Source organism: Rhinatrema bivittatum, chromosome 6 (assembly GCF_901001135.1).
Source record: "Rhinatrema bivittatum chromosome 6, aRhiBiv1.1, whole genome shotgun sequence".
Lineage (NCBI taxonomy): Eukaryota > Metazoa > Chordata > Amphibia > Gymnophiona > Rhinatrematidae > Rhinatrema > Rhinatrema bivittatum.
Genome location: NC_042620.1, coordinates 219,079,597 through 219,092,269, shown reverse-complemented (window position 1 = coordinate 219,092,269; position 12,673 = coordinate 219,079,597). Strand labels below are relative to the sequence as shown.

The following is a 12,673-nucleotide window of genomic DNA, read 5'->3' as shown; positions in this document are numbered from 1 at the left end:
ATATAGCGCACTTCAATTAACAAAACCATCAGAGCAGTTTACAGTACAATTACATATATAAGGTTAAGAACTTAAAACAGCTGTTATATTTAACAGTCTTCACAAGTATGACCTGCCACTCACAGCAGGTGTTGAAATGGCATTCTCATAATGAACTTAACACTTCCACCATGGATCACTGGTAAAATAGTTGGTTCACTTATGCCAGACTGATTACAACTTCAGTGTATGGCTTTCATATTTACACTGGAATTATTTCATTATTTCATTGTCAATATAAGAATGAGAATGTATTCCCATCATGCCTATCAGTTTAATTACATTTGTATATTTCTTTTTTTTTACTAATTAACCTAAATAATGGGACACAAAGGGGCCAATGTACTAATGCTCCTCAGATTTCACATACTATTTGCGAATGTGCACATGCAATTTCTCTACCAGGATTTTTATTCAAACAAGACCAGTAGAAAAAATTACAGATAAGTTTGCTGCTTGGTTTTGCAAAAATTGTTAAATACACCTCTTTGAGATGTAGTTAATTTTTTTTTTGTGAAGCAAATTTTATGCTTTGCTTTACTATGCATTAATAGTTAATGAGCTGCATTGGATAATTTTACACTGCAGCAATTAATACCTATTAATTTTAATAACATTTTGCAAGTGTAAAATTCTGCATGAAATTTTACTATTTACAAAGCCAAAGCATTTTGCAAAGTTCACTTCACATACTAAAAAGGAAAATGGTGCATGCTATTACAAATGCCGCACACTATTTTCCATTTTTCCATACAAAAGGGATTTTACAATATTTTTCTCACTCTAGTAAATCAGCCTCATAGTCACCTGTTGTAAACCAAGGAAATTCATTCTCACAGGCTCATTTGCATTATGCCAGCATCCTGAATTTTCTGAAATATCATAGCCATACAATGGGCCTGGTTTGCTAACATTTTTCCCACAGAATGGGAAAAGGTGCCTTAGTAAATCTGCCCCTAAATACACTAAAGCTTCAGCATGAGTTCCTGACCCCCGTTATATGCAAGGGGTTCTGTTGCACTATGGTCCTGCAGCACATGTGACATGGAAAGTCGCAGACTTCCTCAAAAACCTGGCAAAAAGTGCAAGTTCTGAAGGTGGAATATGATCTGATGGGCCTTACTTTCAAAATGTATAGACATAGAATAGGATAACTTTATGGAAACAGAAGCCAGAAACTATTCCTTACTATAGCCATTATTGTAAGTATTTCTGTATTATAGATAGAACAACATGGGTGAGTTGGTATTTCATTTTTATATATTTCGTGGTATCCTGTGAGATGTCATGAGACATGGAATTAAAAGGGAGTCTGTATTCATAGACCAAAATGATCCAGGGTCATGTGAATTTGAGATACACCATAGTAATCCGCCACAAAATATCAAGGCATGTTTTCAGTTAATTCATGTTGCAACTATATTTTAATATATTTGTATTTTTAGCATAATTCAAATTTCATATTTGAGCAAGGAACAGAGAGGAAGAATGATTCCAGCTTACCTGTCCAGCCAGGCTAGTAAGTTCTTGGCAGCACCAATCAGATCAACAACAGAGGTAAGGAAATCATTTGGCAGTCGTCTGGAGGCTCTGCCGTCGTAATGGCCACTCCTCCGTCTACCCGTTATGAAGTTCTGAAGATTTTTGGCTGAGGCATTCAGCTTGTGAGAAAGCGTTCTCAGGTTTTCTGTCTCCAAACCATAATTCTGAAATAGAATAAAAGGAAAAGATTTTCTAAGGACTTTATTATTACATATCCGAAGCATCCATGACTTTTATTTGGCTGTTCTAAAGAAAATAAACTAAAATAATTGCTATGCTTGTTCACTAATAAAGTGCAAAAAAGTGCAAGATCAAAATTCAGAGGAGGAATTACAGTTTTATCATTTTGGCTGTGTAATATCACAGTGCAAATGGCAAGTGAGCACTAGTATAGGAAGGGTAATTTAAAAAAAAAAAAAAAAAAGCAGTTTCCCCGGGTATATAAGCTGATTGAAAATTGCTCACCCTTTCCCCTGGTTAAAGTAAGCATGGGGATGAAGAATGTGGTCTGGGCTGTGCTAGTTGGCTGGTTAGACAGCTAACTCCACTTTCCCCCAGAACGCCCCTTTACCTGGCAAGAATTTAGCTGGATAAGGGCTGAATATAGCCAGGTAAGACATTTAGACAGATAACCATTACATTATCCTCCTAAATGACTTTTGAATATGGACCTCAATGAGGGTACTTTTATCCATGGGCAAAGTAAGTGAGCTCAGAGGCGGGCTTAGGTTAAGGGAGGCCACTGAATACATAATTTTGCATTCTCCAAACAATGCATGTTGTTTTTCAGGGAAAAAGTATCCATCGTTAAAGCAGGTGCAAAGTTCTGAGGACATTTGGCCCAATTTTCAACTGGAAAGGACATGCGTAGTTTCCCTTTGAGAAGTGGTGCAAAGGTCCCTGGGTTAATGGACTGATGGATTTTGCAACTCCTTGTGTAGCTTTCAAAATTGCCCCCACACTCTGGTGTCAGATGCCGAGCAAAATTGATGGTGGTGCTGGCTTGGGGAATCTTCAGCTTTGTTTGTAGAGGTTTGCTCCTGGGTACAAATGTTTCCACACCTCCAAATTTTGCAAACCAATGGCCAAGATAAACTTTATCTGGACTAAAGGCCATTCAGATTAGCATAACATATATCATTGATCAAACAGCATCTGCACATCTTATTCATTTGGTGCCATGAAATGACAGAATAAATCTATAGCTATATTTACCCTGCATACAAAATGTATTTAATGTGTGCTGTGCAGCATATCGCTAAGGAAGGAAAATTCTTCGGGCCAGGTAGTTAGAGCAAGGCATCCTACTTTCAGAAACGCTTCCCCATTCTGTATCTGTTACAAACATATTTTGAAAACAGTGTCCAAGGAATTTTATCATCAGGCAGGTCAGGAAAATGGCTTCAATTTCTTAAATTCAGTCAGAAAGGAAAAGAAAATGTCTAAAAAGGTGTTTCATTATTTCATACTGTGAGGCATCCTTTTAATTACAATGTTTGATCAAGTGGAAAAGTGCGATAGCCGAGAAGAAATTTTTCTGTTATTAAAGCTTGAAAAGAAGGATAATCTATATTCAACAGAGTGCGAGTATGAGTGACACTCCAATCAGAGAAAAAAACAGAGACACAGCTGAGCCCAGATATAAAGTTGGAACAATACACTAAGAAAGAGATAACCCAGAATTTTACAGAGAGTGACGCTGCAGTCTCGGGAAGGATTCTGCAGTCTTGAGCGCCTTTCTGAAGAGCTAGGATGGGAAATTCTCTCCTGCAAACTTCAGCATATCCCACCCCTCCCCCAACGAAGTGAAGCTTATCCTCAGCCTCCATCCCCAGATCAGCCCAGTCTGAACTTTCTTTAATCAGAGGGAAGCTTGAAATGCAGTTTTTGGTGAAGAAGGTTTGCAATATGTAGTTGAAGAGTTCTTCTCCACTTCGGTGTTGCCTGTGGTGAGGAGACCCAGCAGGGCAACAAGACTAGCCGAAACCGCACAGCGAGGGACGGTAACTTTCAAAGAGCACCCAGGGATACGGCGATTTTATAACATACATGCACATTATAAAACAGCCTCGGCGCACATATGCCTGCGTCTAATTTTGCAAGTAGGCACGCCCCACCACGCGAATCAGGTTTTGGCTCTATAAGTCAGGGAATTTTATTACCGTCTTGATTCCATGCCAAGACCAGTTTCACCAGTTTGTCCGCCAGTTTGCCCAGTGTAGAGCTAGGTCCTCCAAATCCCCCTAGTTTAATAGCCTGCTCTCCCTCTAGTTATCCCAGACCCTTTAAACCCCTCAGGAATGGCTTGCTTTTTTTTTTTATTTACATAGCAGAAGTAAAGTTACGCAGCACTAGAACTGGGCACGCGCCCAGGCGCGTAAATATTCGGATGCACATCTCTTGGCCCCGCCCACACCGTGCACCTTTTTGATTCTGAGTGAGATGTGCTCGGCAGCGGGAGTTAAATGGGCAGAATGTAGACGGCTTTTAAAATACGGTGGGCTCATATAAGCCCTGCATGTGCATGTGTTCCTGATTTTGGCGTACGCCAGGCTTTTAAAATTCACCTTTACGTCTTTATTGTGCACAATCTAGCATACCTGTGCGCCTCTCTGGGAAACTACTCCTAACGGATTCAAAACGCCCTACAAATTCAGATCTTTGCCTTGGTATCTCCAACATAAGTTTTTATAATGACATAAGGAGAGTCATTTTCAAAGTCTTTTACAAAAGTGCCTGCCTGACATGCAGGCAATTGAACGCATGTAAGACCAGTATGCACGGACGTTTTCCTGTAGTGAGCAGAGGCGTTACCAGGGGTGGGGTCATGGAGGGGTTTGGAATTACATACATACTCTGGCAAATTCAAAAGTATGCATGTATTTTCCCCCCCAAATACTATCCAGATTTGGAGGAAAATTGGTGTAAAGTCTGCTGGCAGTTACAAAATTACCCCCTTAATCAGAATGAAATGAAAAAATGACTGTACCATAACCACACATGTAGTTTTCCAAAGACATCAGGGAGAAGACAGCAATCAAAAACCAAAGACACATTCCTATGAATTTTAAACACGGATAGCAAGCTAACAGCCACCAACTTTTCTATGTATTTAACACTGTTTCTCAATTAATGCAAACCTACTGGCTATTTTCTTATAAAAATCAAATGCAAAGTGTTTCTTGTGGCAGCTTAATGCATACAGTAGTCTGCATTTGTTCATTTTCTGTTTTCTGGGTATGAAACAGAAGATCATTTATAATGAGATCAGTAGTGTATAGAATTTGTAGGCCCCTGATCAGCAGTTACATAGACAGGAGATACCGGTATGTTGTCCTCTCATTTGTCTCACAGCACTGGGCAGACGTCCTTACAGAACATTTTCCTTGATCACTGGTGTGGCTGCCCATTTAATTGTGTACGGTTATGTCTGTCTGGTACTTTCAGTACTGTCTTATTCCAAGACGAGCTTTCCCAAGTTTCTCAAACTTCTTGCCAGCGATAGCGACTTCAGATCAGATTTAGGCATAAGTCCTAGGGTGTCAAATACCTACCCAAGCTAAACAGGAGTACAACTGCGCTAAGGGAGACAACACATGCATTGCCGGAGACCCTCGCTACGCCCCTGGTCCTAAGTAAAAATTTACAAACATTTGCAGGTTCATAAATAACTCTTGCAGTATTTGGGCTCATTTATTGCAGAAAGTCAATGAAATTTCTGTTAAAATGAAACTGGCCATAATATGTCGACCCACGGTCATGCTAATGTCACCCAATTAAAAAAAAAAAAAAAAAGGGAAACTGTATGAGCATTGAATGTGCCAAAAGGAATTTAATCCCCATTCTAAAAAAAAACCCAGACTCTCAATGTGTTAGTATTTTATTGTGCAGAGCGATTTGCTACAGATTGTTCTGATTTTCCATGGGTGACTGAAGTCAGGAAGACACAATTGTGAACATGAAAATGCTATTATTTTTTACTTTTTTATATTTAAATCTGTTTTATTGAGAAAAGAAAAAACATTACAATACGTAATGCATGTCCGCTGGTTGTTAATGCCCAGCTCCATGTCTAGTCAAGAAGAAATCTTTTTCCAAGTTATTGTGATTATTTTGTATTTTTATTGAAATTTAAAATGTATACATCCAAGAAATTCTTGTTGAGAACAACACTGATACCACACAAAAATAATACATAACAATTCAATGTATCGTCTTCTTCAAGTCCACTAATATGGAGGTTAAATTTCAAACATCCTGCAAAAGAAAGTCCACAAAAACCTATTTAAGTTATGCCAGTTTTCAAAGGGGAATTATGTGCATAAGTCTGCTTTAAAAAAGTATTCAACCCAATCTACCTGCCTAATATGGTAATTTTCCAACTCGCATTATGGCGTTTTCGCGTGCGTTAAGGTGTTTTCACCTTAACGCATGCAAAAAGTACCATAACGCCTGGTGCGATGCTAATTTGTAAAAGGGAAGGGATTGGGGCGGAGTTGGGGGCGGGAAGTTTGTAAAAGTGGGCTGGCTTTGAAAAGTGTGAAGCCATCAACGCATGATATCGCACAGTTTTAATGCCGAAAATAACTACACCTTTTTCATTAGCATTAAGCTGTGCAATATGCCCATGATGCAAAATGTGATATTTTCACAAATTCTGTTTTGGGCATTTTTAGGCTGGGGAAGGGCCTGAGATGGGGGGGGGGGGAGGGAGGGAGAGGGAGAGAGAGAAAGCCTCTAAGGGTGGCACCATAGTAAGCAGTTATTTATAGAGATGTGAATCGGAACCGGAATCGGTTCCGATTCCGGTTCCGATTCACATGTGGTTTTTTTTTCATCGGGCTCGATTGCGGTTTTGTTTATCGGCTGTGCCCGAGCCGATAAACAAAATGCCCACCCCGACCCTTTAAAACTAATACCTTAGCTTCCCCCACCTTCCTGACCCCCCCCAAAAACTTTTTACAGGGACCCCCACTGGACCCCCACTGGTGGTCCAGTGGGGGTCCCTGGAGCGATCTCCCGGGCCGTCGGCTGCCACTAATCAAAATGGCGCCGATGGCCCTTTGCCCTTACCATGTGACAGGGTATCCGTGCCATTGGCTGGACCCTGTCACATGCTAGGAGCACTGGATGGCCTGTGCCATCTTGTGCTCCTACCATGTGACAGGGGCTGACCAATGGCACCGGTAGCCCCTGTGACATAGTAAGGGCAAAGGCTATCGGCGCCATTTTGATTACTGGCAGCCGATGGCCCGAGTGCAGGAGATAGCTCCTGGACCCCCCGCTGGACCACCAGGGGCTTTTGGCAAGTCTTGGGGGACCCTCCTGACCCCCACAAGACTTGCCAAAAGTCCAGCGGGGGTCCGGGATTGACCTCCTGCACTCGGACCGTCGGCTGCCAGTATTCAAAATGGTGCCGATAGCCTTTGCCCTTACTATGTAACAGGGGATACTGGTGCCATTGGTCAGCCCCTGTCACATGGTAGGAGCACAAGATGGCGCTGGCCTGAGGGTGTGTCTGTGTATGAGAATGAATGGGTATCTTCCTGGGGTTTGTATGTGGGAGAATAGGTGCCTGCCTGTGTGTGGTGTGTGTGTGTGTGAGAATGAATTGATGCCTGCCTGGGGGTCTGTGTGTGAGAATGAATGTGTGCATGCCTGGGGGATGGTGAGGGAGTGGTGTGAGACTGTCTGGGAGCTTGCCTGGGTGTGTGTGTTTGTGTGAGAATGATTGGGAGATTGCCTGGGTGTGTATGTGAGGGAGCCAGTGAGAGTGAGAGCATAAGTGTGTATGAGAAAATCCAGGGGAGTAAGAGTTTGTGTGTGTGTGGGGAGGGGGGTGGAGGGGGAGAGAATGTCTTAGAGCCTGAGGGTGTGTCAGTGTCAGAGAAAGAGGTTATGATGGGTATAAGAGCATGAATATATATGCATGTGACAGTGTATGTGTGAGAGAGAATGGACATGTGAGTATGTGTGAGAGAGAGAGGATAACCTCCTCATCCTCGACAATATCAGGGTGACTGGAAATCAAGAGCTCCTACAGAAAGGGACAGCAGGGGCTTTTTAAAATCCTTATTAGTTTTAATTATTGGGTGTTATTTGATATATGTGCTGTTTTGAAATATTTTATTGGTGTTTGGGAAATTGTAAAAAATGTATATGATTTTAATTAATAGAAATTCTATTTATCAGTAGTTTTAAAATATTATTTTATTAGTATGGTTTTACTATTATAACTGATGCTTTATGTTTCTTGATTTTATTTGTTTTATGAGGAATGATAGCTCTGTTTTTCCATTGTTAATACACAGAGTCTGGCTTCTTGGGGTTTCCATTTCAGTTTTTGTCTAATTTGTGCTCCTTTATTTTGTATTCTGTATTTGGTGAGGGTCTGTCTCTGCTCTGTGTGTGTGACCATGATGAGAGATTCTGCTAGCATATAGGGCCAGATTTTAAATGCCCTACACGCGTAAATCCGGCCGGATTTACGCACGCAGGGCCCTCGCGGGGTTTCGTAAAAGGGGTGTGTCGGGGCATGTTGGGGGCGGTCCCTAAATGACGCAGCATTTCGGGGGCGGGCCCGGGGGCGTGGTGCCGACCCAGGAGCGTGGTCGAGGCCTCCTGACCAGCCCCTGGGTCGGGTGATGGTGTGCCAGCAGCCCGCTGGTGCGCGCAGATTTACATCTGCTTTCAGCAGGCGTAAATCGGCCAACAAAGGTAAGGGGGGGTTTAGATATGGCCGGGGGGGTAGGTTAGGTAGGTGAAGGGAGAGGAAGGTGGGGGGAGGGCGAAGGAAAGTTCCCTCCAAGGCCGCTTCGAAATCGAAGCGGCCTCGGAGGGAACTTTCCTTCGCCCTCGAAGCGGCCTCGGAGGGTACAGGCAGCACGCGCTGGGCTCGGCGCGTGCAGGTTGCACAAATGTGCACCCCCTTGCGCCCGCCAACCCCGGATTTTATAAGGTATGCGTGGCTACGCGTGTATCTTATAAAATCCAGCGTACTTTTGTTCGCGCCTGGTGTGTGAACAAAAGTACGCGCTCGCAAAATTATAAAATCCACCCCATAGTGTCTGTATAGGGATCTATAGCTGTTGAGACTGTCACTTCCCGACAGCTTCACTCCACCTACCTTTCCTTTCTTGCGACTTCTCCTGCTCCTCATGGACGCCTGGCTGCCGCATCGTCCGCCTGCCATCCTCTCCGGCGTCCCCGGACCGGCTTGGCCGCTACCTCCCGCCATGCTCTTCAGGTACCCTAGGGTGTGCGTGCCGCATGACCCTCATTCTTATTTCCTCATTGGCGCGTTCCTCAGGGGTGTCCCCCTGTGATGACATCACTCTGCCCAGATATTTAAGCCTACTGTTTATTGCTCAACAATTGTTTATTGTTGAGTTAGCAAGGCTGTTCTTACAGATGGGATTTATATAGTTGTACTGGAGAAGGGCGACCAAAATAAGGGGAATGGAACAGCTCCCCTATGAGGAAAGACTAAAGAGGTTAGGGCTGTTCAGCTTGGAGAAGAGACGGCTGAGGGGGGATATGATAGACGGCTGAGGGGGGATATGATAGAGGTGTTTAAAATCATGGGAGGTCTAGAACAGGTAAATGTGAATCGGTTACTTACTCTTTCAGATAATAGAAGGACTAGGGAGCACTCTATGAAGTTAGCATGTGGCACATTTAAGACTAATCAGAGAAAGTTCTATTTCACTCAGCACACAATTAAGCTCTGGAATTTGTTGCCAGAGGATGTGGTTAGTGCAGTTAGTGTAGCTGGGTTCAAAAAAGGTTTGGATAATTTCTTGGAGGAGAAGTCCATTAACTGCTATTAATCAAGTTTACTTAGGGAATAGCCACTGCTATTGATTGCATCAGTAGCATGGGATCTTCTTAGTGTTTGGATAATTGCCAGGTTCTTGTGGCCTGGTTTGGCCTCTGTTGGAAACAGGATGCTGGGCTTGATGGACCCTTGGTCTGACCCAGCATGGCAATTTCTTATGTTCTTATGTTCTTATGTACCCAGCTACTCTGCCTTCCAACTCCCATTGGACTCTTTCTGCTAACGCGGTACCCGCTCCTCAGGGGCCTCATTGTTTCTTTCAGGTCACTATCAGGTAACCGGTACTCGCTCCTCGAGGGCCCATGTTCCCTGACTCGCTGCCTGCATCCATCTCCTCTTCTACTTGGAAGAATTTGCTACAGACACCATCAGTGAATACTATTATCATCTACTCCTCAGAGCTGTCTCCCTGGAACCAGGTACTCGCTCCTCGAGGGCCTGCCCCCGTTCCAGCGCCAGTGCCATCTCCTATGTGGAACCACTGTGTGAGTACTTTGCCTACAAGTCTCTCTACCTCCAGGGATCTGGTACTCGCTCCTCGAGAGCCAGCTCTCCCTATCTTGGGGATTCTCCATATCTGGGATTCTGTGAATGTTCTATTTTGCTCACTTTCTCAGTTCTCTCCACTACAGCATTGCTACCAGAAGAACTGCTGTTCCAGCGCTCTGGGGAATACTAGCCCAGCCGGGCTACATCTTCTACTTACTACCGCCACCTCTGGTGGTTTCTCAAACTGTCTAAATAAAGAACTATCTGTGTTAGTGTGTTCAGAGATGAGCCTGACCTGTGGCCCCTCACGGGACTTCCCCCCTTGGGCGTGGTTAGCTGCCACAGTGTCCAAGGGTCCACCCAAACCTCTCTAACTGTAACAGATTGCTAACTCCATGGATCCGGCACAGCTCAATGCCTTGCAGGCCATTCCCGGCCTGGCCCTGTGCATTGCTGAACAACAGGACGCATTGGAGAAACTCACTTCTGCACGCACAGAAGAATCAAAATGCTGCTTCCAGTAATGAAGTAACTATAAAGACTATGGTACCTCTAGCTGCTCCAGTTCGTTCTCTGGAGAGATTCAAAGAACTAGAGGTTTCCTAAATCAGTGCTGCATGCATTTTGCATTACAGCCTTCTCACTTCCCCACAGCCTACGCCAAGACTACTTATATTCTATCTTATATTGATGGAATGGCTTTGTCTTGGGCCTCAATGCTGTGGGAACGTAACGATCCAATTCTGCAGAATATTGACAGATTTCTGGATTTGTTTAAATCCGTTTTTAATGATCCTGCTCGAGTGACTGTTGCTGGTTCTCCTATGGTGGACCTGAAGCAAGGCAACCGACCACTGGCTGATTTTGCAATAGAGTTCAAGTCTCTTGCTACCGAATTATGCTGGGATTGCAAATGTCTGAAAACCCTCTTTTTCAGAGGTCTAGATACTCGCTTGAAAGACGAGCTGGCCGCTCGTGAGACACCTGACTTGCTGGATGAACTAGTGGCTTTGGCTACTAGAATTGACCACCGGCTTCGTGATAAGGTGAAAGAACTCAAGCCTAGTAGAGGACCGGTTCAGAGGGAGGTTCGTGCTAAACCTGCACTTCAGATGGTTCCAGCAATACCTGTCGCCAGTGGAGAGGAACCGATGCAATTTGGTCGCAGTCACTTGACTTTACAAGAGAGAAGACTTTGGAAGAGGCATGGCCTGTATATGTACTGTGGACAAGCTGGTCACAATGTCTCAACATGCCCAATTCATCCAGGAAACGGATGGGCCTAAGTCTTGCGGGAGGACTGTTCTTAGGCCTTACTACGCCCTCTCCTCCGCTCTCTCTCCTAGTCTCCCTGATCTGCGGACCATCCGAAATTCAAACTCTTGCCCTGGTGGATTCAGGGGCAGGAGGCAACTTTATACTTCGACGCCTAGTGAAACATATGAGGATTCCCCTCGTCACTTTGAAGATTCCACTGCTCATATCATCTATCCATAGAGAGCCTTTGCCGGGTGACATGACCCATCGCACAAAACCAGTAACCCTCAGCACCAGAGCCCTCCATACTGAGTCGATTTCCTTCTTTGTGTTAGAGAAGGCCATGCACCCTATCATTCTGGGGTTACCTTGGTTGCAATCACATCAGCCTCAATTCGACTGGGCCACCTTGGAACTCTCCCGCTGGGGCCCAGGTTGTCATAGCAAATGCCTTAAGGATGTTTCTTCTGTCCTCTGCATGCCTACAACTCCAGTGATGCCAGGACTGCCGCCTCAATACGCATCATTCGCTGATGTGTTATCCAAAGAAGCTGCTGACATCCTCCCTCTGCACAGATCTTACGACTGTGCCATAAGGCTGAAACCGAACACTGAACCTCCCAAAGACGTGTCTATCCACTCTCTGTAATAGAGAATAAGGCTATGTCCGAGGACATCGAGGAGAATTTACAGAAAGGATTCATTAGACCATCAAAGTCTCCAGCCGGCGCAGGCTTCTTCTTTGTGGGGAAGAAGGACGGTACCTTACGTCCTTGTATCGACTATCGAGGTCTGAACGAGATCACGATCAAAGATTGATACCCCCTGCCTTTAATCTTAGAGCTGTTCGACTGACTTCAAGGTGCCAAGATATTCTCGAATCTTGACCTGAAGGGAGCTATAACTTAGTTTGCACTCGCTGTGGCGACGAATGTAAAACAGCCTTCAATACTCAAGATGGTCATTTCGAGTACTTAGTAATGCCGTTTGGCCTGTGCATCGCACCCGCTGTATTCCAGAACATGATGAACGACATCTTGTGGGACCTGTTGTACAAGAGTGTCATAGTGTACCTAGATGATATCCTGATATTTTCTCAGGACTTGTCTACTCATCTAGAGGATGTCAAACAAATACTACAAAGACTCCGAGAACATCGGCTCTACGCCAAGCTATCCAGGTGCGAATTCCATAAGGACTCTGTGCCTTTTCTTGGCTACATTGTGTCTAAAGATGGCTTCCAGATGGATCCCCAAAAATTAGAGAGTATTAAAAATTGGTCCCAACCTACCAGCCTGAAGGCCCTGAGATGATTTGGGGGGTTCACTAATTACTATAGAAGCTTCATAAAGAACTACTCTTCTTTAACCGTGCCCTTAACTGCAATGACCCGGAAAGGAGCCAACGCTTCTAAATGGTTTGCGGAGGCCATATCCGCGTTTGAGGATTTAAAGACTGCCTTTTCCACTGAACCATGCCTGTGTCATCCAGACCCCAACAAGCCATTCA

The 12,673-nt window shown here is 44.3% G+C and overlaps 1 protein-coding gene across 1 annotated transcript in view; it reads right to left on the bottom strand.

The window, feature by feature from the left end:
- The window catches only part of LOC115094679 (connector enhancer of kinase suppressor of ras 2-like), a 545,829-nt gene that overhangs the window by 387,734 nt on the left and 145,422 nt on the right, over window positions 1–12,673 (bottom strand). The window contains exon 4 of the mRNA XM_029607931.1: window positions 1,543–1,745. Within this exon, the coding sequence (XP_029463791.1) occupies window positions 1,543–1,745 (203 nt within the window). The remainder of the gene's footprint in view (window positions 1–1,542; window positions 1,746–12,673) is intronic.